This window comes from Chroicocephalus ridibundus, chromosome 4 (genome assembly GCF_963924245.1).
Source record: "Chroicocephalus ridibundus chromosome 4, bChrRid1.1, whole genome shotgun sequence".
Taxonomy (NCBI): domain Eukaryota; kingdom Metazoa; phylum Chordata; class Aves; order Charadriiformes; family Laridae; genus Chroicocephalus; species Chroicocephalus ridibundus.
This window is the reverse complement of record NC_086287.1, coordinates 59,587,202-59,613,654: the sequence shown is the minus strand read 5'-3', so window position 1 is coordinate 59,613,654 and position 26,453 is coordinate 59,587,202. Positions and strand designations below refer to the sequence as shown.

Here is a 26,453-nt window from a genome sequence, read left to right as displayed (position 1 = left end):
TAACCCCTGATTTTACGGCTACTTTGCTTGAAGCCTGTCAATACAGGAGTGTTACAGGTGAAACTACTGTGGTACGAAAGGTGGGTCTTTCATATTTGTAGACTGGAGATTTACAAAATTCCTTTCAGTACTGATAGTTGTTCTAAAAGTTAAGTCTGTTTTTTTACTGAATATCCATTACTCCCATTTTTTTTTACTAATGGCCTTTCCATAATTCTTTTTTTCTTCTTCTTTTTTCAATTTATACAGCTGATTCTGCAAAAAATGATAATCTGAACACACCCCCAAACGCCCTGTGCTAAATTTAGTTTCATGATGAGCAAGTAAAATTCACATGTTCTTTATTTGTCCATATAATACACCTTTTTTTTTTTAAAGTTTTAAAATTAGATAAAAGCATATTAAATGGCAGGTGTATGAAGTTCTTCAGAAACAATGCCAGAACAAAAAATTGAATTACAAAATGTTAAAAAATATGTAGGTACATTTGAACTTAACATTCCACTAACGCATAATGTTACAGATATTGTCTAATGAAAAATAATTGTGCCACTTACCTATTTTTGCTGTTTCTAGGAACTTTTTATTCTGTACATAGGACGATTCTGTACAAAATATGAAGTCTACATTTTTATTACTTATTACCATAAAACAAGGTACAATGTATGTACAATATTAAAATGAAGCCATACTAAAGCCACACTAAAAAGACACTTGTAATATTACTTTTGACATTCCTGATGTACAGGTATAATTTTGGAAAACAGGGGAGGGTGTCAGACACAGAACTTTATGAAGAACAACAGTCACCAAAATACTACTTTAACTTCTCTTTTTATTTTGGATGTATTAGTTTTAGAATGGTTTAGTACAGGATTATAAGAAGCATATAAATATTGATAACAAACATGCTAAACCATTAGTGGTGATAGATTTTGGAATATTGACTAAGCAAATGTTCAGTGGCCCAAAACGTCAAATATGAATTTATGGTGAACTTTAAGCCTTTAAAAATACCGTAATATTTCCCTTTTTGGTGAGTGTTTATCTTCAATAAAGCACAGAAATAAAATCTAGACAGTGAAAGATGTTCTTATACGTTGAGCATCACACAATCAATCAAACATTGATATACAGTGTTTTTTTTTCCCTTGGGTAACATAAGAATAATTCCTTTCAGCAACCTCTTGCACAAACATACTGAACACCCAAAATCAAAGGTAACTGATAACCTACCAGCTAAAGATGGAAGTTCAAACAATGGTATATCAAAATACATAGACATTGCTTTACACAATTAAAAAAGCACCCTTTTTCCCTCAAAAGGAGAAGGCATCTTTAAACTGTTTTAATATAGTTTATCCTAATGGTAAAGCATATTCTTTTTCAAGTTTTACAGGAAATGTTTTCAGACACAGTGGACATTCCACTTAAAGGTTGGGTTGGTCTTTAAATTTAGTTGTTGTAAGCCAATATTTATCACCCACAATTTTCTTCCAATAGACAACGTAACAAATATTGGAAATTGAATGTTAAATGCAACCAACAAACAGCAGGCACTACATCTGCACATGGTTATTACTATGAATGTCTGCTTTGCGTAATTTTTTTTTTATTAATGGATGCAGGAGACGTTATACTTCCTTAAAAAGTAAAACAAAACTATTTTTAAAGAAGCCACGTTTTTATCTCTTTACGCATCAAGACATTAAACATTAAGTTATAATATGTTACTGCCAGAGACAAAAGAAACTAATCACCCATTTAGAATAGCAGAACACATTTCAAACAGCTTGTAAGCAGGATAAGTAAGTCAAAATACTGGCCACCCTGAGAGAAATCAAATATTGAAGACAAAGCACTATATTTTTAAAGAGATTTTCCTCCCGTGCTTTTCCATCTACAACAAAAAGCTCATTACATGCAAGTAATCTTGTGGAATATATAGCAGCATTTGAAGATCATCAGCAACTCAGATGCATTTTCAGTTCACTTGTGAGGTGTATTTGCAGCACATGTGCTCTTTACAACAACAACAAAAAATATTTTCACGGCAAAATTATGGTCACTATCTCCTCAGCTCTTAGACTCATTTAATAAGAAGCAGAATGGAATTCAAGGGTCTGTTCTTTTTCTTATTTTAACAAGCTTGTGATCTTGTGTTTCCTGAAAGGTTATGTCCACCTTCCAGATAAAAACTGATGCAACTGAAATCGCGCATAATATCTGCCACGGAATATTGAACTCCTAGAGCCCAAGAAAAATGCTGAGTATTAAAAGCTCAGATAAGGGAGAAAACAGTGAAAGAGTATTTTATTGACTTAAAAAAAACTTAAAAATGAAATTTTATATTCAGTCTATTCCCAGTCATAGTAAACAAATTTTCATTTTAGGAAAAATTCTTCTACCAGTTCGTATCTGGAATACTGGTGTCGTAGTATACACTAAAGACTGGAAAATATGGCTTTAAATATACATAAAGTATTAGGACATGGTATATATAGATATAGATCTTTTATCCTAAGTAAAGGAGAAATAAATTTACAGAATTCTTAGAAAGGAATGATGATTGAGGATTGTCATGAAAGTTACCAGCTTGTAAGCCATGTTTTATAATACGAAAGAATAATTGTGTATTTTCAAAACTGCTGGTATATTACAAGACAGCAATAATGTGGAAACAACTGTAAAGTTGATAGATCCTAGAAAAAGTTTAATACTGAAATTTGAAATAATTTTACTTTTGAAAACACACATTTATCATTAGTACCAACTATTGGTCATTCACTTATTTAGATGGAAAGAGTTTATAGAATGCTCTTCTCAAATGTAACTATAAAAACTGCGTGTTATCAGGTAGCTGGTACTATGATAACACCTCCAGGAAATTGTGTCCACTTGATTATAGTCAACCCAATATTCTGCGTATGGAATTGGGTAATTTACCATTGTTTGAACTACTAATCTTGAGCTGCATACTCTATTAAGTTATTGCCTACAGAACTGGGTTGAAGAAAGCTTTGACTTTGTGTGTAACTGATTGGTATGGCACAAAAAAGTAAGTTCTACTGTAGAACTGAGTCCAGAAAAAAAACCTTTTCCTCCAAAATAATATTTCGCTGTAATAGTTTAATGCCCATCATGTGATATTAATTCATCAGCTCTGCAATGTGATTCCAAGGCTTTCATGGTATAGATATCCTGAGGCAGTTCTGACTTGCGTCGCACAAGAGGACGATCTTTTTTCTGATCTTTCTGTGCCTGAAATAAAAATAGAACAAAGTTGGGTAAAAGTATTAATTACTAAACAATTACTTAAAAGTATTTCTTGCACATCAGTATGTTCACTTACGGGAAAAGAAATAAAAGCATACGGGAAAAAGTTCATACTTTCTCCTCTTTACCCCACCAGCTACCCAGTTTCAAGTCTTGAAACCATTTTTTTTTTGCTAAGAAGAAACATTAGAAACAACAAACCAATTCTAAACTATCAGCAATCATGACATTATTACCACGATTATCACTTTATAACATTTTAAAAAATAAAATTATCATGTATCTTCTCAATTATTTTTCATTTTGTATGTCTCTACATGTAAGACAAACGATTAAGTTTTTTCACGTACTGAAAACTGAGGGTTCTGCTGTATTATTTCACTGATGCTCTCCTAAAACCAGACAGTATTCCTACCAGAGTTATCTTCAAACTACATAATGGCGTCTTTATATAGTCCCCATGTCTGTCTCATGTACCCTAATTTGCCTGTTAGATCAATGATGTTTATTCATGTTCTGTTAAAAAAAGACCTTACAAAAACTGATTGGTTTTTACTTTGCCATTGATTTACTAGCACGTTCAAAAAGTTAGTAAGTCATGGTGGTCAAATGTTATTGTAGCAAAGAGTATTCCCTAAAAACATAGTCTGGTATAGGAAAAAACTCCTGGTCTACTTTCCTCAGTCATTCCATCACCTCTTCAGTATGGACATTCTTCTACACCCCTAAGCTCTGGCACAGACCTTACTTTCACTGAAACTGTATCTTTACATAGTTCCTCCCTTCTTAAGTTTTATTTCAAAAATAACCTAAGTTGTCCTTTTGATTTGTCCCCCTCCCCCCCTTAAACTGGTAATTGTAACACCCCTTGTTTCAGCATCAATTTCTGATGGTACTTAGCAAGGGATACATAACTGTCTTTCCAGTGTCCCCCCTACCTAGCTTTCTTTCTGCAAGAGCCTAATCCTTAACCAACCCTTTTTCTCCTAGTGACCCAGACTTATCAGTCCTCTTGCAAGCTTTATCCCTCTCACAGACTTCTATATGTTTTTCTAATAATAAGAATTCCTGTTTCAAACAGTTCTCTTAGCTCTGTTAGGACAGGATCTTGTAAAAAAATGGGCTTGTAACTTTCTAGTCATCTCATTTACTTCTTGCACACTTTCTGAGCAAGGAAAAGCAGGAAAGCACCCACTTGGAGAGATGGCTAAAGAATGTAACCCGATTTTCAGAATTTTTAGTTTGCCATTTGTTTCTTTTCTATTAGCGTCACTTTTTTAATCCTCACCCCTTCTGACAATTGGGGCTGGGAGGGGGAAATCAAGCTCATCCATAGGAATGCAATGCGCTCATTTTCCAGCTGGAACTCTAGCAAACAAAGCTGTACATAGGCCAAACATTATAGCTCTTGAAGTTGAATTCTTTGTAGAAAAGAAGGTAAGATCCAGTTACAGTCCTTTGGTTCAGTCTGGACTGCTGTTACTTTTTGTGTATTTTATATTGTATAATACTGGCCTAAGTCCCCAGACACTTCTAGCAGCTGGGATTGGGAACTTTGTTGTTAACTGCTTGTCCCAACTACTAGTATATAGTCATACTTTGGCTGCTTTTCTTCTAGAACTAACGTTAGAGCACTCAGAGCTAGGAGGTATGAGCTTTATTTCCCTCTGACCAAGATGGAAAGTGAACCAAGGTCTCATGAATCTTGAGAAAACAGTTATGTCCTAGGAAAAAGCATAGTAAAAGACAGACACTACCATCAACACAACTCTAAGATTAAGCAGTACTCGTTTGGTTTTTTTCAACAATCTTCTATGTACCCTTCTCCAGTAGAACTGGCTTTAGGCTCTGGATCTAGTGAAAGGAAGGCCCTCTCCCCATCATGTGGGCCTGACTTAAAACTATCCAAGATCTGAAGAAAGGCAGAGGTTTAGAACCTTTAGTAAGCCCAGTGCTGCTCACTGACTAGCTCTAACCAGCATTCCCAGTCAGGGGAATGCTACCCTCATTCATTGCGCTGGACAGGCCACCAAGGTTACCATGTAATGCATAGGGTTCTACTGCAGAGATAAGTGTTTAAAAAACAGCAATCACTGAGCATGTCTTGGAGGCGTTCCGGCACTTCTTTTGATTTTGACCTTCATCTAAAATGCCATAGTACAAATAATAAATAAAATATAATCTTGTAGGATAGTGACACCGGAATTTTAGGAAAGTAATGTAGGAGGTTATGTTGACCATATGCTTATTTTTATTAAGTTTCTTGTTTGAGACATTGGTTCAAATTTACAGACATTATCTCTGATCTCAACCTGTTTTTCCAGCTCCAGATCATTTCTCCGGTCTTAAAACATCGCTTGATTTAATATATTCGTATTACTGATATTTCTACCAGACATCCTAGTGATACTGCAGTGCTCCCTGGCACCTCTCCATTTTCCATCAGCTCCAAGTTTAAATCTCTAGTTTGAATGTCAGGATTCCAGTTCCACTTAACTGAAGTTAAATTAAGAATGCCTGAAGATCACTAACTATTAGCTAAAGACGAAAAAACTGGAATGACCTTGAGAGTCCTTGCCCTGTAGTAGCTAATGGAACACAACAGATGGTGGACTGAGGAGGAAGACCCATGAGTGGGCAAGACAAATGCACACTTTACACATTTTTTTCAAAACATAGTAGCGTTAGCCACTAAGAACTCTGAATAACAAATAAAAATGTCATCACAGAATCTGACTACATTGTATAGAAGTTTTCCTTATGAAAAAATTGTTTTATAGAGAAGAGAATAGAACATGATGTGGTAGATTTTAGCCATATTTTTAACTATCCTTAAAGCGTAATCCAAGTTCCCATCACGACACAAAAAGCTTTTTTCTAAGTGAAAAGAAAATGGAAGTTTCTGTAGAAGAAATGTCAAAAGAGACCACACCGCAGATTCACGGGCATTAGAAATATAACTTTGTATTGCTAGCTGCTACAGTGTCACTTAAAAGCAGCAGCTCTAATGAAGTTTATTACCCTAGGATAAATGGTTACAGGGCTGAAAAATATAACCCACGTTTATGCCTATGATAAGCAGTTGCTTAAAAAAAAAATAAAATCATAATTTAGAGTACTTTGTTATCTTCACATGGCTTTACCTGACAAGCCTCTTCTTTCACTGTCTTTTTCAGCATCTGCAAATCTTCAATTAAAGGCCCATCTGTTTCCATTGCAACAGGACTGTTCAGCAAACTCGTGTCACTATATGTTGGGTACTAATAAAATGCAAAGTGTTAAAATAATCATTCTAAGTAGTAATACCTAAATACTAAGAGTGTATTTGAGCATTTGAATGATATGATTAGTTATTTGAGATTAGATTTGATATCTTATGCTTCCAGGCACCAAGTAATAAATTTTAATACAGAACTCCAACACTTTCACTTGGCAGAAATGTCCTGTTGAAAAAGAAAAGTCAGAATACAACAAATATGCTTTGATTATCTGAGATTGAATTTTAAAAAAATTCAGATTTTGCTAGTACTGAATGTCTACTTTGGCAATCATTTATCTGAAACCTTATTAATACATTGATTGCCTAGTGATTTGTGAACAGTGTAGTAACCCAAACACAATGATTTTACTTTCTGGTGCAATTTTGTGTTGGAAGAGAAAATACACTGTTTAAAAATACACTGTTAACCCAATACGGTTAACATATATTTAAAATAATTTCAAAACAAAATACGAGAAAGTAAAACAGCCATAAAAGTCTTTTGGGAATAATAGCAATAAAAAATATTGTAAAAACAGCTTACTGTATAGCAATCTCAGTATTTTACATTCTATTTTAATTCAGATGAGGTGTATGTGGTCTTGAAATCAAAACTTGTTTACAAACACACACACACTTTTTCATCCATTTTTTCTTAGAAATATTTTAGTATCTGAGTGTACCAATAACAATGCAGATGTGACAAAATAGAAAAAGCTCACAGCAAGGTTTTAATAAGTATAATGATCTAAAAATCTTAAAATGTATTCTTGTGTTATGCACAGTCAGGAATAGCTCTGAACAACAGGAATTGCCAGTAATTAGTCTAAAAGTTAACAGAAAATCCAAGGCAAAAAAACCCTTAAAAATCTACTCCATAGAGTGCTAAAAGCATTTATATCCTCAATGTCAATTCAGTGGAGCACTCAGTTTTCAAATTAATAATTTTTATTTTAAATAGCTTCCAATTATTAGCTCTCTTCAAGCATACTACACAGAACATATTGTATACAGTTGTGTTGAACAGTTTCAGAAAATGTACACAGTTACAAAAAATCACTTGTGAAGAAAAGGAAATTTACACTGTAGAACTCTAAATTTTACTACTACAAGTCAATCCCCTTATTTAGCCAGACATGCAATAGTTCATCCTATGTGATAGCAAATGACCACGTACATCAAGTATTCTTCAAGCAAGGCTTTTTCCTCTGATTAATGTTTTGTCACTGAAAGTCAACTGCTGCTTTCATATGAACAGTTCTTTTTTGATTAACTGATCTGTTGTCAACTGACATTTTGTTTAATTTTAACAAATTTTATTTGAGCAGTTTAGTAATTGTTCCCTGAAAAATGCCACAAGAGGAAAAAAAATTATGAAATTCCTCCTTCTTAGAAAAAAAAAAAAGATGACCCCATACTTTCTGTTTTAAAATAGCATTGAGATCATAAAGTGTCCCTCTTCTGTTTATAGAGTACCGTTACTCCATCTTCCACCACTTTAAACTCAGCTAGACGATGTTGGAAAGATACAGTACAGTAAGTTTCTTGCTGCATTATAATAAAATTCTGGCTGCAAAGTAATTGAAATATTTGGGGCTTTTTTTAGCTATAACAGCAATCAGTATGACTGAGATAAAGCAAAACTGGTAGCATTCTCCAAGCAAATTAAGTAGGGAGGGGGGGGAACCCGAGCCAAACCATCCCCTTCTCCCATAATTTCAAAATATAATGAATAGTCTAAAGGACTTTTGCTTCTTTATCAAAATTTCAGTTAGATCAAGTAGCACCTGACAGGATGTTTTCCTTTTAGTAAGAACCTGAGGTGCAGGTTCACCAGGAGACCGCCTCAATGCAAGTATGAGAACAAATGCAGCAGACAAGAACGTACAATATTCCTTTAATCCATTTGACACAGAGGAAAACTGACCAGTCATAACTCACAGTTTGCAGAAAGATCTCTCTTGTAATATATTGTTTGCAAAACAGCTTTCAAGAGAAACCAACTATGGCATCTCTATATTTTCCATAATTTTGCACAATAACTTTTCAAACCGCAATACAGTATATCTCCTACTATAAGAAAAGGAAAAAGTACTTCATATCATACTTTTCAGAAACCTTTTTTAAAAAAAATAATTACTTGCACAAGAGAAAGGTTATAAATTTTAAAAGTATTTTTATTGTATATCTTTCATAATACAATTAGTGAAATTGCTTTATTTCCATGATCTGTCAGACCTGTTTCCCCCACTGATATTTAACAAAAACTAAAGCATTTAAACATGAACACGTTAATCTTTTCTAAATACCTGGGGATTTGATTTGGCTAGATTTTCTATTTTAACCCACGCTTCTTCCCGTTCCTTCAATTTTAGCTTCTCTCTGAAAAAAAAAAATTAGAAGCAAAAATGGCAAAAGCAGCTTGGTGAATATTGCATCACAACCTTTATAGTTTCTTAAACATAAAGAAATCCACGAGAAGAATTCAACAGAATAAATTATTTTGCTATGCTTGTTTCAGCCTACTGCCCAAACCATCACTTACAGTTGACAGGATAATTTGCATCATAGCAATATCCCATGATCGCAAAGCAACATTAAAAGGGAAAAAAACATCTATTTTCTCATGAAAGCAACAAACTGGCTGATACCAGTTTAATAACTGTATATTGTTAAAAGAGCTAAAACTAAAACAGAAAGAAGTCTTGATCCATGTTCAGAGTGTGTTTTTGTTTTAATGTTACAATATTTGAATTCTATATTGAAACATAAAAACCTAACAACTGCCCAAAAATAAGGGCAGACATTCTTACAGTCAATCTGCCCAATGGCTTCAGGTAATAGTTTAAAGGAAACGGCCTGGAGACATTTTCAATTGAACACTAACAGAGAAATACCCGACAAACCCACACTCATTCAAAGGAGTCACAAGCCAAGAAGGATGTCACGGGAGGCCTTTTTTTTTTTTTAATTAGAGTAGGAAAGGTTCCCTTATGGCTAATGTAATTCAAAACGCTAAAATCTAATTTTTTTTTCCTTTCTTTCTTACAGATAAATAACTTATAATTGTAGAGACTAGAATGAACACATGTCTTTGAAAGGTGGTAGAGTTTAAAAGGACTTTGAGTTTAAGAGCGCTAAAAATGCTCTCAGGCTTCAACGCATAGAGCGGATGATCCAAATGTAAAAAGAGGAGTTATATTCTGAGAACACGCAAAATGTGCCTCCAACTCTCAATTAAGTTTGGGCTGGGAGGGAAGAACTCTTTAACCACTCCTTTTTAAATTCTTTTGTGGTGGGGACTGTTTTTGGTTTTCTTTTTTTATTGTGTCACTCAGCACTCTGCCTGCTTTAGTTTACACTCAAAATGCCACCCAAAACCCCCCCAAAAAATAAAGAAGAAAAGACTTCTTTCCCATTTAAAAGGGATTCTACTTATTTGCTATCAGGGAAGAGAGACTAACATAGTCTTCTTTTAAAAAGCAAATGTTCACATTTTGTTATGTATAGACATACACATATATCTTAAAATTATTATACTACAAGCTCAATTCTACTTAAATTGTAATAAGGAACTTCAAAACTTGGACAAATCAATCTACATTAAGAATCCGTACTACCTCCAATATATTGGTTTAAAATAGGTGTATGATTTTAACTACTACCTGAAGGAATCCCTGTTCACTTTGAAATTAAAAATAAAATTAAACTCCAGGTATTTTCAATGCCCACTTTCTAACTATGCTCCCCAGCCCCTAAAATGAGAGACAAACCATTAATTCTTCTCAATCTCACTTCAGTAGGCTTTATCATATACTGAATATTCAAAAAATTATGTCTATGTAACACAGCTGGAAATAGCAGAACAGAAGATAAGTGACTTTAAGATCATAAAAGTTAGCTGCAGTTTTGGGCACAAAGCAGAAAAATTCTAGCTTCCAAATCCCTGCTCTATTCACCGGCCTATGCAAAAATATTCTAAACCCAGCAGGATTCTTCTGGCAAATAACGTATGGATGTCCTGTATTACAGTAGAGTAATAACTTTATTTTGGGTAATTTTTAGAAAAAACACGCACATACGCTCACACACAATGCAATGCTGAAAAATACTGGAAAAGCGTTTTGGGAAGAACTGAGTGACAACATAAAAGAAAATAACACCGGGTAAATAAAGCATGCTAAAATAAACACAGGATGTAAATTAAACTATTTAACAGATCTTTTACACTGGGCTCCACAATTAGCAGTGTCCCTCTCAAAAAATTAATTTTTAGGAAGATGGTGACCCCCAGCAGCATTAGGTGAAAGACTCACTTAAGAAGATTTTAACAGTTTATATATAACAAGAAGTTTCACCAAGTCAATTTTGAGACTGCCGTACTGTAATCAAATGGGCGACTTCCCACTAAAGACACAGTAGTTTTTCAGAGCTAAAGCACTCTGAACAAATTATTCAAGAACAGACAGACACACTGACATGAAAACTTACTTCAGTTTTTCTGCTTTAAATTGCTGTGTGCAGTCATCGAACAGTTTTTGGTTCATCTCCATGAAGAGTTTCAGAGCATTGTATATCAAGCCATGTATTGTCCTATAAGTAAAACTTCTGGTTGAAACTCAGAGTACTTTAAACTTTGAAATCTATTTTTTCTGGTCAACAGTAGCCAATAGCCTACATAACTGGAAAATTACATCATTTCAGAAGAAGTGGAAACAAAACTAGTTAGTGGAAGTTTCAAGTTTACCCTCAAAAGGGCTAATTACAAGTACTGAAATTACCAACTTTGAATGCAGTTTTCTTACTCTATAGCACTACTTGTCACTTATGCTTCTGATGTTTGAACTTCATTTTTAATACTGTGTGTTATCAATACAGGACTAGTCTTGAAATTTAGTAGCTGACACTAATCAAACTAGGATTATTAGAGAAAATGCAAGATGAAATTAAAGACCTCAATATAAGTAACTTACTGGCAACTGACAAATTCAAGAAAAAAAAAGTTAGTGATTAAAAGGAGCCTAGAAAAGATACCATTCATTTTGAAAACTGCCACACAGCAACAGCACTCACTTCAACACAATTATGCCAAGACTCTTTTAGAAAAGTGTTAGAAAAGTGAGGTGGAAAACATCAGAAAAATTAAACAAAAATAATCTGCTTTATGAAGCACTTCGACAGAGAAATTTACAGTTCAAGTCTGTAATCTATCGCTGATCATTAAATCCAAAAAGCAATCAGTTAAATGATTACTTTGTACCACACATGTGAGTTACAAGTAAGAGTGCAGCTGTACTGGGTAGCATGACTTCTGCCCAGAATAAAATGAATGCAGGGCCTTGAATGCCAGAAAAAACAACCGACAGCAATCCACATTTACTATGTACATTGCATCACTGAATCAGAATGTTATTAATGAGTACTTTATTTGTTACTGCTTACATCCAGTGACAGTAACCAATCATTTTAACGTCACTTAATCTTCCATTTCTTTTAGTGGCAGATTGATTACTCATTCTTGGCCAACCGACCAGCAGCCCTCAATTCATGGCCAGTGCTAGACTGTGATACTTTCACCATCCCAGCAGTTGCACAATAGCTCAAACAAAGAGGCCCTTTACAATGGAACAGCTGCAGAAAGGAGCTGACCGGGACTGTTTTCATGCGTAAGTACATGGTATTGCGGGGAAAAAAAGTGAAAATAGTCAATGGAGAAAAAAAAAGAGAAAACAATAAACAAAAAGGGGGCCAAAAAAAAAAGGAAAGGAAAAAATGATCTGATCTACAACGTATTCCACTAGAATGCAGAAGAAATGCAAACCAGCAAAGAGGTTAGAAATCAGAAAATAAAGTTAGTCTTTAGACATATATGAACTACAGATTAATGCCAATTTTGCTTTGTATTAATAAAAACACGTCACGGATTAGATGCACTAAACCACTGTTTCTTGTTTAATGAAAAAAGGAAAAACTACCTTCCTCGATTCTTAATATTTCCTAAAAATTTTGACAATAGTAGTCTCCTCCTTATCCAGCTAATGTCATAGAATTAACAGCTCAATGCACTGTTACAAATAGCAACTCAAAGATCTGAACCCCTTTTAACCCTAAAACTAGACATAAGTAGTAGAATTTTATTTTTACAAGTGTTCCTTACTTGTTCCAATGCGTCTTTGAATTCCGGTACAAGGATGGAAACATGATGGGTAAAATCTTTGCTGCGTTATCACTAATTAAACTCATAATATATTCATTATTCCAGTAGTACAATGCTCGCTCTGCAACCTAAGACGACATGAAAAAAGGCACTTCTTCAGAAAATCTCTTAAAGAGCAAATAATTGAAACATTAGGCAAATATAAGGGAAAGCTAAGAAAAGTTAAAAGTTAGATTTGGATTATTCTAGTGCAAATGGGAGCTACGGAGTTGATGGAAATAGAGATGGAAAAATTGTTTTTTCCATGACAGGGACATAATTCAAACTGTAACCTATGAACTCTGAAATTCAAGCAAAGAAATGTTTTTCCAAGAAAGAGTATTTGTAGAATTCCATTACAAGCATGAAATAAAAACACTATGTACCGAAAGGGTTCAGGTACTTCTGAAAACAGAGCTTTTAAGCCTTTACGCTAAGCATAACACCTAAGTGAATCACCCAATATGAATGCACATACCACACTGCTGAAAAGAAACAATAAAACTGAACATTTGAATCCCTACAATTGGACACAGAATTGAAGACTTTGGCAACAAATAAAACTAATTATGGTGAATAATAGTAGGTAATACCACTAACCAGTCTGCTTTCTAAAAATCCTCCTATTATTGTACATTCAGTAAGTACAGACCTGAAAGTGTGGGCTGGACACACATTTGGCTAGCTGTCTGAAAAGCGGCTCCATAACTTTTACAAATTCAGATGGTTCAATAACATCTAAAATTTCTTCTAGTTCATTTAAAAACATGACTTCTTTTGGACTGTGAGTCTTTGGCCAATATTTCAGCAGTGCCATTACAACCTGTAGAGACAAAACGAACATAATCTTTACGATAATTTGCACAAAATTATATCTCATTAAGAAGTCTGATATTTTAAAGAGAACACAAAAGTCAGATTTCTTGTCCCATGTGACAGCAGTGGTCAGATTATCGTTCAGTGTCACAGAAATAACTGTTAATAGGTCTAAAAACACTTCTTCAGAAAATAAAGTTATACACTTAAGAGACATGTTCAAAAATTATAATCAAAAGACTAAAGAAAGTAACCTGATGTCTAACTTAACATGATCATCAAATCAATGTGCAAATTTGCTATTATACTATGGGGAAAATTATCTGCCACTTAAGTCATAGCAGCTTTCAATCTCCAATTTCTTGGAGGCGTGCTCCAAAGCTCAAGAAATTAAGTTCTATCATTATATTTTAAGAAAAGATTTACCATATTGACAGGTGACTGACTACTCTAGGCATGTTGCTCTTAAAACGCTGAGTTTTATTTAATTGACTATATGACTACAATCAAAGTCTTAACTTTCTTCATGATTATTAAGTTATTTACCCAGCTTGCTGAAACAGTTTTTGCCCAGCAAACCATGAACACTCAAAACACAGGTGGAGAAGTGTGTGTTGGGGGAAGACAACTAAAGGATCCATAAAAACGTGACACAACAGGAAGTCGCCTGCCAGCTGGCTCACAACTCTTCAGAGAGAGTCTATACATCTGTGGGAAAGGTTTCTGAAGTTTAATTGAAAAACAAACTCTTTCATCTATTGAATATGTAAGTAGAAGAATTTAAGTCTGAAAAGTGATACTAGTTTAGCAGTTAAATATATTTACACATTGTATTTATTAGTGGAGTTATCGATTACATCATAATTTATTCAAAAATCTTCAAAAATACACCATTAAAGGAATGACTCTTGTGCTGTTAGCAATTTCTGATTTAAGGAAAACGCAAGTAGATACGAATGTTTTTATTATGAAAGGACGATGAGTTTTTCCCCAAAGATGTCAGTATTCCAACCAAAGATATTAATTTATTATTATTATTTTTTACTATAAAACTTATTTTCCACCTGTGGCAATATGGTGCCAAATAATATTCAAATAGAAAGACATTTTCCTTCAAAGGATATTTAAACCGTGTTAAACACTTAAAAATGACTGGCATAGCACTCAATCTTAAATTTAGATATTTTTGATGAGAAATTAATGTAACCGTGAATGTATAAATTTATAAAGGCTTTTGTTTTGTGGTTAAAGACTAAAAGGCCGCATAAAGAACAAAAATATGACAGCGTCCGTCTGGTCCTAGATGTAGAACTAGAGAAAAAACCCAACACCCAAACCAGTACAGACTTCTTGAAAAAACTCTTTTAAAATAAAGTTTCTATTTGTCTTTTTATACAGCTTAGAAGTTGCAACAATCCACTAGCCTTCCCCTCAGATAATTTTTTTTTTCTCTCATTTATGAAAAAAAAGCAGCCTCTGTTTTTGTTTTCTGAAATGGAGGACATTTTTACCGAAGTCCAGCTTTTTATATTTGAAAACTACAAGCAATAGTTAATATCATCACTGACAAGACAACTCGGTGAGATATCAGGGCATCTTTCATGTATGTATTATTTAACCATGAAAGCAGACTATGTCCTCAATGAAGCCTTGGGAAATTTATGCAGATTTTTTAATAAGATGTCAAAAAGTCTTATATGACAATCACAAGGGGAAACAAAGCGTTTTATTTTGTAATGAACACAATTTTTGAAGGGGAACTTAGTACTTTGGTGATGCATGTGTTAAGTTTTTAAAGAATGTTGTAATCATGTACTAATTTGGGATCAAAAAGGGAAACAAACTTGGATGCATATTCATTCAGATTTATACTAGGAAATATGTAACATCCTAGCTGATGTCTGGAAGAAAGCTAAGATTTCAAGATCTTATATAGCACGAATGACAGAATGCCTGAGATTTGATATCTTAGAAGCTCGAAGTAGAAGACAGTTCTTGCTCAGCTGCATAATTCAAGAATCCCAGTTCCCATTTTACAATGGAATTGGTTATAATAACGTGCACTTTTGTTAGTAGCAATCATTTTACTTAGTGATTAAACTTATTAGTTCTTACTACTTACCTTCCTAATATTGGGTGTAATGAGGCAAAACATTATATGCTATGAAGGACGATTGAAAGTACTCATCTGTGCAATTATGTGCAGCCAGACCAAAATCTCGTTGTGTCTATGGTCCAGACTTGGTAGACATGAACAGGATCTTACTCAAAAGCCTTGCTCTGTGTGCCAGAAAGCTGTGTCCCATCGTAACATCAGTCTCTCAACAGAGCACAGTTCAGGCAAGCTAATTTCTGACTAAATTGCTTCTGGATCAACCACCTCATAGCCAGTCAGCCAGAACAAAATAAGCAGAATAAACTCTGGTCTGTTTGTAAGAGGTTGTTCTAATTCATTTTGGACATTCCAAACAACCGTAGGAAAACTGAATTTGAAACATCAAAATGGTTAAATGTTTGATTTTTCCTAATAAAAACAACCACATATCAATACTTTGTTCCCCAAACCTCCTTAAACACTCTACAGATGAAAAGGATATTAATATTTCAAAATATATAATAATAGTAAGACAAACTTACTGGTTCTGTAAGCGTGCTGTCCTTTTCTAAAAATTGAACTACACAGTATGCCAGCTACAGTAAAAGAAAAAGATTTTTATTAATTTTCACCGTGAAACTGAACACACTTTGAATCACTACAGTAAGTGGAGAACACTACTGAATTCAAAAACACAACAGTTTTTCTGTAGTTTTACAAAAATTATTTGGCAGACAATTCAAACAATAAAAGGGTAAATACTTTTTACCAATTTTCCCCAACCTTCCCAAATCTGTCCTCACCTTTTTCTGGGTTATAATATAGACAAACACGTAATTTGATGTTTTCTTTTTAGACCTAGTACTTTGCATTTCAGCACACTTAACCTTTTCAAACATAGGATTTAAAAATCACAATCTTGTCCTCTAAAGTGCTTTCCACTCGCTAACATTTTGGTGTCCCATGCTGATTTAATGTTATTTTCTATTTCATAACCTAGGTTAGTTAAAATGCATGGAACGGTTGTAAATCTTAGGATTTTCTATACGTGAGAACTAATGGTAACTATGCATAGCGATGTAAAGCTGATGCAAGCTGAGGCTGAATTACAGTATTTACCAACTTCAATTCCGAGAGTGTCTGTCTGTGCCTCTATGGTGAACTATTACATCCCTTTCACTTGAGAGGCCAACAGTCACAAAGCAAATGGGGGGATCACTGCACACCTCACCAACTGTTTAATCATTTTTCTAATGTCTCTTCATTTACAGAAGTTCAGCTGATGAGCCCAATTCCTTTCCTGTTTTTGATGATTGCTACCACGTATGTCCCTAGGTAAGCTGAGGAATGTACAAAGATTATTACATCTAGTGTTCTCCACTACTCTAAAGTAAATTTGAATTTAATATAGAAATCGGCTTTCTTCATGTCCATCTGGATTTGGCAGCAAATCCCTCTGAATATCTGCCACAGTTTCAGTGTGAATTTTTGTGGTTTTACTCTGGTGTTTCACACACTGAGCTGACTTGAAGTGCTTTCCCATTTCATTCAGTAGGTCATGTAAGAGAGGCATCCCCATGTCACTATCTCCTGTTTGCTGATAGTAATGAGGAATGCAAATCACCTGAAGGTTTTGGAGAGTTAGTTTGTGAATTAAGGGGAACAGATAAAGACCAATGCATCTCAGGTAGATAGGAGGAAAGATGGTGATCACAGATGCTTGCGCTAGCTGGGATTGTACAAAAGGTCTGATTGGCCACACCCCCATCAGGTTATGTTCACAGCATTAGAAAAAAAGGAGAAAAAGTCTTTTGAAATGGGACCCACTCTAGCCTACTATTTCAACAGGAACTGATGTGAACCCCAGTAGGCAGTATCCAAAGCAAATACTTATAAGCATCTCTAATTGCTAGAGAATTGTAATTCTACAAATGGTGTTCTTAAAAATATGAATTGTTAGTCATTCTATTTGAAGAAATGGTACTTAAAACTTGGAGTACATGAACTTACATAGAAAATGTTGAACTTTCAAATTAAAAAAAGCAAAGCTGTTTAACAACCTCTCACGGAGACAATTTCAACACATCACAATACTACTGTTTTCTCTAACACTGTTACGATTTCCCACTTCTCCAGGAATTCTGAATGGGACTAAATTCAGCACAGAAAAGATACAGCTGCCTTAAAATCACGGTACAACTGAGATGCCCTGTTTTTTGATGTGTACTTCTAAAAAGATCTATTGAATTAAATAATGATGTCCTAGTAAGTGCCCAATTCCTTTCAAAACATCAACAGTTGTAAGTAACTGAATTCTGCTGAAATGCTCCATGTAGTTTACAAAAAACTGTTTATAGATGACATTCATTAAAATCATGCTTTTCTGCAATTTTTGTATGTCTGAACATTACAGACAAGAACAACATAAACAAATTCTGTGCAGGGATAAATATCAAGAACTCTCATATTAACCAACTATTTCATGTGTTTCATCTATAAACACTACAGTGCTTTTAAAGAAAGGTATTTTTTTAAATATAAATATAAATAAAATAAAACACACACAGAGGTTTGGGGTTTTTTTCCCCTCAACAAGTGAAGCATTATAGGTACATATATTAAGTAATTTACCCAAGGTTAGTTAGCAGGGAAGTGTTGGCTTTTAGGACGGAATCCACGTCAGAATGACTAGAGTCCCCCTGACCTCTCTAGGCAAACTTACTTTAGTACGAAAAGTGCTGAACAAAACTTACCTGTGGATGGTAGACACTGAGTGATTTCACTTTGTGCAATGGTAACAAAACCTTCAATAGGAATATTTTGTGCTCTTCTTTTAATGGTAAGGCAAATCCATTAATTATGCTGCCAGGGAAAGAAATTTAAAAAATAAAAATCAGTAATTATACAAAATCTGCAGTTCTGTACAGAATATCGCAAAATCCTTGATTTCAGCGCTTTTTTTTTTTTGCCATCTCCTGGAGAACATGATGCAACAGAAAAATTTACAAATTAAGCATGGACCAGAGACTATTTAATTTTTGATCCAGTTCTCTAAAGATTACAAATGAACAGAATAGTCAAATCAACCTCCACCCATCCCTCACCCAAGTCTTTCACAGGCCCCGAATTCTTCTTCCAAGCAACACACATGACTATACCTACGCTTCAGATTCCAATTTTCACTATGAACCATTCATTATCATCAAAGCTTTGAATCCACATTTCTCCCAGCTTCTTCATGGAATTAAAGAATGAACCAGAGACTGGATGTAGAAGAGATCAATCCAGGACAGCAGACAAGTCAAAACATGACTTCTACTAAAATGTTGCTATTTCTGCAAGACCCTAGCATATAACCGAACAGCATCTCAACACACAACACCCCAGTTACAGCTGAGTGCAGACGTGGCTCAAAACCGGGTCAATGGCACCTTTACCTAAAACCACAGTATTACAACAGTGTTCTCTGTTCACTCACTTTGCTAGCATTAACATCAGTTAAAACATCCAGAATCCTATTGCCCATTTACGATTTTAAATCCTATTTTATTCATTTTAAGGCTTTTCTCTTCACTAACAAGGACAGACGGTACCCAGGCAAAAGGAACCTGCCAAACTTATCTTAAAAAAAAAACCCACATTAAAAAATTCAGAGTTACATATATTTCAGATCTCAGAAATCAGATGATGTCCTAGAATTAAAGCTTACTAACTAACACTTGCTCACCCTTGCTGCACATGCTTAAAATAATTTTCACTGGTAATGACTGCACAACTATTTTGAGGATATGAGGTCATTCCTCCTGAAGTCTCCCAGAGCGTAATATCAAAACCCCATTTCTACATTAACGTTTCTATGGTGTTCTTGCCACAACTTCCAAATACTTGACAAATATACCTTAACTTAATTTAAAAAAAAAAGTTTCTCCAAGGCGTTTTAACGATTGTTAGCAATAAAGAGGAGCAGAATTGTAGGGCAAGTTTGGCCTCAATTGAGTGTGAAGAAATTCTGCAATCCTGTCAAGAGATGATTGTCAGAAAAAAACATAACCACATTAATAATTCCTACTGGATGTGTTCATTTGTCCAGCATTATATAGCACTTAGCAAAGGAAACCAATACAGAACAGTTACAGCTTGGAAGCCTCATTTAGCTACTAGAAATTTTGATTTGGAAGCCAGAGAAAACAAAAAACCAAACTTAAGTTTGTAACACTTAAAGCTAACCTAACAAAACCAAAAACAAGAATGAAAAAGCTGGTGACTTAATAACAGTTTTGAAGATTTAGCTTCATATTCTAGTTAGTACTGAAGCTTTACACAGTCTTCAGTATATCTTGATTATAGTATGTTGAAGTAACGATGGATATGTAACTCCTTTAATCATTGAACATTTCATTGAAAATTAAAGAACTACTCTGGGCAGACATGTAGACCTAGGAAATTTTAAAACATCTTTCCAATTTCAACAGCATTGCCAGCAGGCTGAGGGAGGTGATCCTTCATCTCTGCTCATCCCTGGGGAGACACATCTGGAGTGCTGGGTTCAACTCTGAGCTCCCCGGGACAAGAAGGATGTGGACATACTGGAGGGAGGCCAGTAAAGTGACATGAAGATAAAGAAGAGGCTGAAGCATCTGACACACAAAGAAAGGCTGAGAAAGCTGTTTAGCCTGAAGAAGAGAAGGCTCAGGGGGATCTTACCCATGTGTAAAAATACCTGAAAGGATAGTGTGAAAAAGACGCGCTCAGACTCTTCTCAGTGGTGCCCAGTGAAAGGGCAAGAGGTAATGGGCACAAATTGAATCACAGGAAACTTTATTCAAACATAAGAAAAAAACCCTTTTGATTGTGAGCATGGTCAAATATAGGAACCTGTTGCACCGAGAGGTTGTGTGGTCTCTATCCTTGGAGACATCCAAATCCCAACCAGACACAACCCTGAGCAACCTGCTCTTGCTGACCTGCTATTTTTAGGTGCAAAGATATGGCAACGTGATAAAAGTAAACCTAACTAAGCTTTTGAAGTGTATTAATGTGTAAAAACCCAAAAGCTTGCACATGGATTAGAGAAAGCCGTTGAAAAAAACCACATTAGTTTTGATGAGGCTATCAGCTTGCAAAGTTTTAGTTTCAAGGGCTTTCAGATGCATCACTGAAGTTTGCAAAATGACGTGATTGACAAAAGAAGTTTTCTGAAGTTTCATAACCTGTGCTTCCTTTGTTTACCTGCTACGCATTTAGTGATGTTGCAAGAATTTTTGAACAAATTTCAACTCATTACATGTTATCTGCAGTTGCTTTACAACTAGTATTAATTACAAGGATCCTAAGTTAGAAAATAAGACTTAGAAAACAAGATTTAAAAAACTGTCTCATCCCAAAACATTGCCAAAAAGTCCAAGTTTTTGCAATCTTACACAAAACTTTTTCTCCTCATTACAGCTTTGACACATGATACAAAGCTATTTTCATAGGATCATAGAATACCAGGTTGGAAGGGACCTCAAAGATCATCTGGTCCAACCTTTCTTGGCAAAAGCACAGTCTAGACAAAATGGCCCAGCACCCCATCCAGCTGAATCTTAAGTGTCTAATGTTGGGAAATCCATCACTTCCCTGGGGAGCTGATTCCAATGGCTGATTGCTCTCATTATGAAAAATTTTCCTTGTGTCCAATCGTAACCTCCCCAGGATTAATTTGCACCCATTATCCCTCATCTTTTCCATGTGACTCCTTGCAAAAAGGAGGCCCCATCGTCTTTGCAGCCACCCTTTAAATACTAGAACATGGTGACAAGGTCTCCCCTAAGCCTTCTTTTCTCAAGGCTGAACAAATCCACTTCTTTCAGCCTTTCCTCACATGGCAGGCTTCCCTGGCCTTGGACCATCTTGGATCATCTCTGGACCCCCTCCTGCCTGTCCACATCTTTTTTGGGTAGCAGGAACCAAAACTGAACACAGCATTCCAGGTGTGACCTGACAAGCGCTGAGTAGAGCAGGAAATTTTAATCTTGTTAATTTTAATCTTATTTCAAAGCAATCTGCAATCCCCAACTTGATTTTTGAAGTCTACTCTGAAGCAAGTTTAATTAAGCAAAACTTACAACTTACCTTCCCAGTATTTCCAGTAATTCTGCTATGCCATTGTGATGTTCTGTTTCATAAATAAACCTAAATAAATGAAAAGTTTTACTCAGCTACTGCTGAAGAGAGATACAAATCTAACACCAAGATCCCCGTCTAACATTACAGTTAACCTTGACCTCCCAGGTTTTAGTCACTCAGTAAAAAGAAAACAGAAACACATAGTGGAAGAGAAACTTTGTGGAAACGCAAATCAATAGGACATCAAGCTGCTTTCAATGTTGACAAGTGCTTGCTCTTTTCTCCCACATTTAACAAAGCAGCAGACTTGAGCTTTTTCCAATACTCCTATTCTACGCCATTTTAATAAGGCAAAACTGAACACAGCAAACAATGCTTTAAATATTAAAATAACACAAGAGCATCTGGCATAATCAAATGCCATGACTCAACCTTCTATAATGCCTGCAAGCACAAGGTGTTCAAACAGTTACTACTTATGGATTGAAAAAGCTCTTTGACATTACAGACTTTTGTGCATACAAAAGGGTCTGTAATAAACACAAGTAGTCAAATTTTCCTGAATTTTCTTTCGACAGAGCACTGTAATTTACTAGGCAATCACCTTTCCACCCTTCTTCCAAATTGCCTGAGTGTAAATTTATTGAGAAAGTTCTATGTCCAACTTCAGGTATTTTGCAAATAGTTACAAAAATTTACGCTTATGAGAAAATAATTCCACTCGTTTGAAAATATTTTTCTATTTGAAAATCAGACACATTAAAAATGACACATTTAACAGCTACTTTTAATCCGGAATATTTGATGTGACTGGTTTTTTTCTCCTTAAAGACCCTTTCCATATAATTCAGAACAATTCCAAGCAAAACTAAAGACAATGATACGAAAAGCTTTGGACTGAATTAACAGGAACGTAAAAGTTCAATAGTTAAAAATATACATATATTTTACATTAGGAAAAAGTAGATTAATGCACTATGAGGACAAAATTCAGGCAATTCTGGTCAGTGACAAATAAAGACCACACATTTCTTAGGTAAACACAGTAACAAACTGACAACTTGCAGGAAAAAGTATAAGAAAAGGAAATATTTTGAAAAATTTTACACATACTTTAAGAGCTTACCATGCATAATCCACTAATTCAAGACAGAAGTTGAAACAACTTTCCTCCCTGGTGCTCATGTCCAGGAACACCAGTTTACGTTTGGATGCAAAATGTTTCAACTTCTAGCTCCTGAATGTGATACAACTAAGTGAGGTTTTCTATTTAATTTTTTTTCCCCCTACAACTTGGTAGAGAAAGATAGCCTGTACAGTGCAAACTATATAAAATCCATTATAAATTTCAGATTGAAAAAATATTTTTATACAAGCTATTACAAAGTTGATCTAATGACCGGAACATTTCTTAGTCTTTCTTTGCACCAGAACTATCTGTGTTTGAAGACTTTGCTTCCATTATCACTAACAGTAAAGTGGAAGAAGTGGCAAATAAAAACACTGTTCAGAAGTGCATGATAATACCCCGTGATGCTGTTGTACCATCTGGTTCAGATATTTTACAAAATGATGCTTTTTGGAATTAATTTAATAAAATCTATATGCGGGGGCAGGGGGGCGAGGGGGAGAATTTACATCTTTGAAAGATACACCTGAGCTTTGCCCTTAGGACATACTGGCTCCTGACACGTCCAGTCAAGAGTAGTTATCTGCAAGACAGAAGAGGCTTAATAATTATTTTAAAGTAGCCCCTCTGTGTGTGTTCTAAAGGCTCACTTGTTACCATAGACAGGGGAGACAAGCTCCCTCTACAGCTGGTACTGCTGGGTGCCATTCAGGAGACAGCACCGAGAATGTGGCAGCTTTTTGCTATTTTCTTAAAGGGGTAGCATCACACATTCATTTTGGGATGAAAACAACAGCAGCAGAGAAGAAGGGAAGGGAAGCAAGATGGAAGGAGTGTAAAACCGATGTACAACATAATTATTTGTACAAAAGAGAAGCGAACCAAAACTAAAAGACTAAAAGGCAGACACAATAACCTTGCATTCACACTTGACATAATGGCAGTAAAAATACACTTGTAAAGACCTTTGGTAATACAGTGGATTCATTTTTCATCTTTACATTTATTTATTTATTTATATCGGGGATAATACTACAGTTCATTCTATGGCAATTAAAAACATATTTCATGAGCACTAAATGGTATATCTCAGTATATCTCAGTTCTGAGGAAAGAAAATATGTTCTTTCAAGCAAATTCCTTATCTGTGACTTGATTTGAGCCCAAATTCTACATTATGAAGAACTACATTTTATTAAGGCACTACTGTAATACAAATACTACTGCCCAATAAGAAAAAAAAGCCTCGCAGATAAAGATACCAAACCACCCACTGAATCACATACTAACTCAAATTTCAGCTGCCAAGTTTATGCTGTGTGCAAGACTACCCTAATTTAAATCTCCCAGACTGATATTAATTATCATTAGATGTAGCAATATTGAGTATAAACTTACCAAGAATTAAAAACAAATTGCTAGCAGCGTCTTGGAGTATTTTTAGTTGTATACCTGATCACATGCACCTTAATACAAATATATTGACATACCTATAAAATATATTATTAATTTGTTTCCGGATGTAAGCTCTTAGGCCTAAGAATTTCCCATATATTCTGTGAAGAGTTGTTTTAAGAAAATCTCTTTCACGAGGATCTTCACTGTCAAAGAGCTCTAAAAGCTGCAAAGAGGGAAAAGAAGAAATGAGCTTTACTTGAATCTAACGCATTATAAAAATAATATAGAGCTTGAAGTTATTTTTTTTTTTTACCTCACCTGTAATACAAACTTCTGATCAATATATTTCTTAGCTATATTAGGTTGAAAATCTGGAGATTCTAAAAACCTTAAGAAAAATTCATAAACAAGCTGAAAAAAAACCCAAAGAAAAACAGCATTAGTCTTTTAAACAAGGAACCATTTTATAAGCAGCACATTACCAAAATTACTAACTAGTTGCTCAGAACTGCATTATGTTTCTATTTATATTTATCTATGTACCACACAGTAAAAGCTTTGCCCTTGCTCTTCTGACAAAGTACAAGAACTACTTAAGGTTCTTCAAACTGCATTGAAATTCTGCTGAGCTCCATCAATAGAATTTTACTCAAATGACATCCAGCAATCTAAAATTCATCATGCCCAGAAGTACGTGTTTTGAAGATTCTCTGTTCCCTTCCGTTTGCCACGGTACCTCTGAAAGCTAAAGCTGTGCCAGAATCAGATCAAAGCATTCACAGTGACAAACGGAAGCTCATTTAAAATCACAGCAGTTACATCTGTACTGCAAGAAACAACAAGCCTTTAACCTATAATATACTAACAGATTTTTTTTTTTTAAAGATTATCAGTTTAAATTCAAGAAATGTATTTTCAATATTGCAGAGAAATGTAATTGACATGAGATAAACACATAACCTAAACAATTTTGAGTTGATAAACCATGACTTTGATGTCAAAATTCAATTCGACTGTGACGTCCTAGTCTTTGTCAAATACCTGTAGATGAGGCCATGCAGCTTCTAAGGTTGGTTCATCTTCCTCTGGATCAAATTCTGCTCCCGTTGGATTGGAAGATGGTGGTAATGTTCGAAACATATTAACTGCAAACTGAAATCACATGTGCCTTTAAGAACTTTGAAACAAGCAAATGATTAAATAAAGACTTCAAAGGTGGCTTTGACTGAGAATTCTTTACATGAACTATTTTCATTAATATTTGCAATAATACAAGCTATATAATCCTGTAGTTTAAAAAATGAGGTACATTCATTCTTCCTTAAAGATTTCTAACTTGGAGAACACTTTTCCATGCAGTACTCTCTTAAAGCACAAACCTACTGTCAGGATATGTTTTGTGAGGAGATTGCTCTGATCTCTTTACGCACACACACTTTAAAAGCTTATGCAAATGTATACAAAATGTTTACACAAACATTTTTTTATATATACACTTTACAAGGCCTTGCAAAAACCTGCAAAAGTGGAAGTCAGAAGCAGAGACGCACAACAAAGATTACCCGCAACTGTTCTTCTCTGTAAAATACTATGAGTTTCATTTCGCACCATGGGTATACACACATGGAAACACTTCAAAACCAAATTCCTCCCTCCCCCTCTTTGCGGTATTTCTCTTAAACCACGTCCATCTACCTGCCATCAGGGGGCACTGAGGGGGGAGAAATGCACATCCTAATCCTTTAGTCTCACTTCATCTCAATTCTCAAACCCCTGAAAACTGTTTATCATCCCCAGGGAAGTGGAGCAGACTACAAAGATGAGATGCTTTTCAAGTTGCTCATATATACACAGATAAATTATTTTTGTGTTTCCAAGTGCTTGTCTAGATGTACATTCATACTATGTATGAATCAAAGTAGTACTCTTCACAAATCCCTTTAACATGAGTTTCAAAGTCCCTAATAAAGACAAAAAACCCCATTCCCTGTCATATGGAGAGAAAACTTTTCTACGAGGTCCTGTTCTAGGCAAAACAAACCCATCACTAAATACACATAGCTTCAATTTTTTTACAATAAGAATATATAACCAGAAATAATCACATTTATATCAATTTACACAATGCATACAATCACAAACGCAAAATAAAACGCATTTAGCTGGCTGAAAAAAA

The 26,453-nt window shown here is 34.9% G+C and overlaps 1 protein-coding gene across 4 annotated transcripts in view; it reads right to left on the bottom strand.

Annotated features, from left to right (window-relative positions):
* Window positions 1–324: 324 nt before the first annotated feature.
* The window catches only part of PPP2R5C (protein phosphatase 2 regulatory subunit B'gamma), an 86,254-nt gene continuing 60,125 nt past the window's right edge, over window positions 325–26,453 (bottom strand). For 3 of the 4 annotated variants that reach the window (XM_063332999.1, XM_063333003.1, XM_063333002.1), the window contains 12 exons: window positions 25,319–25,429; window positions 24,596–24,688; window positions 24,370–24,500; window positions 21,757–21,816; window positions 18,396–18,504; window positions 16,185–16,238; window positions 13,384–13,554; window positions 12,693–12,820; window positions 11,027–11,128; window positions 8,845–8,917; window positions 6,420–6,536; window positions 325–3,261 (listed from right to left, as the gene is read on the bottom strand). In XM_063332999.1, the coding sequence (XP_063189069.1) occupies window positions 3,130–3,261; window positions 6,420–6,536; window positions 8,845–8,917; window positions 11,027–11,128; window positions 12,693–12,820; window positions 13,384–13,554; window positions 16,185–16,238; window positions 18,396–18,504; window positions 21,757–21,816; window positions 24,370–24,500; window positions 24,596–24,688; window positions 25,319–25,429 (1,281 nt within the window). In that variant the 3' untranslated portion in view covers window positions 325–3,129. The remainder of the gene's footprint in view (window positions 3,262–6,419; window positions 6,537–8,844; window positions 8,918–11,026; window positions 11,129–12,692; window positions 12,821–13,383; window positions 13,555–16,184; window positions 16,239–18,395; window positions 18,505–21,756; window positions 21,817–24,369; window positions 24,501–24,595; window positions 24,689–25,318; window positions 25,430–26,453) is intronic. The other variant, XM_063333001.1, reaches the window with a different exon arrangement.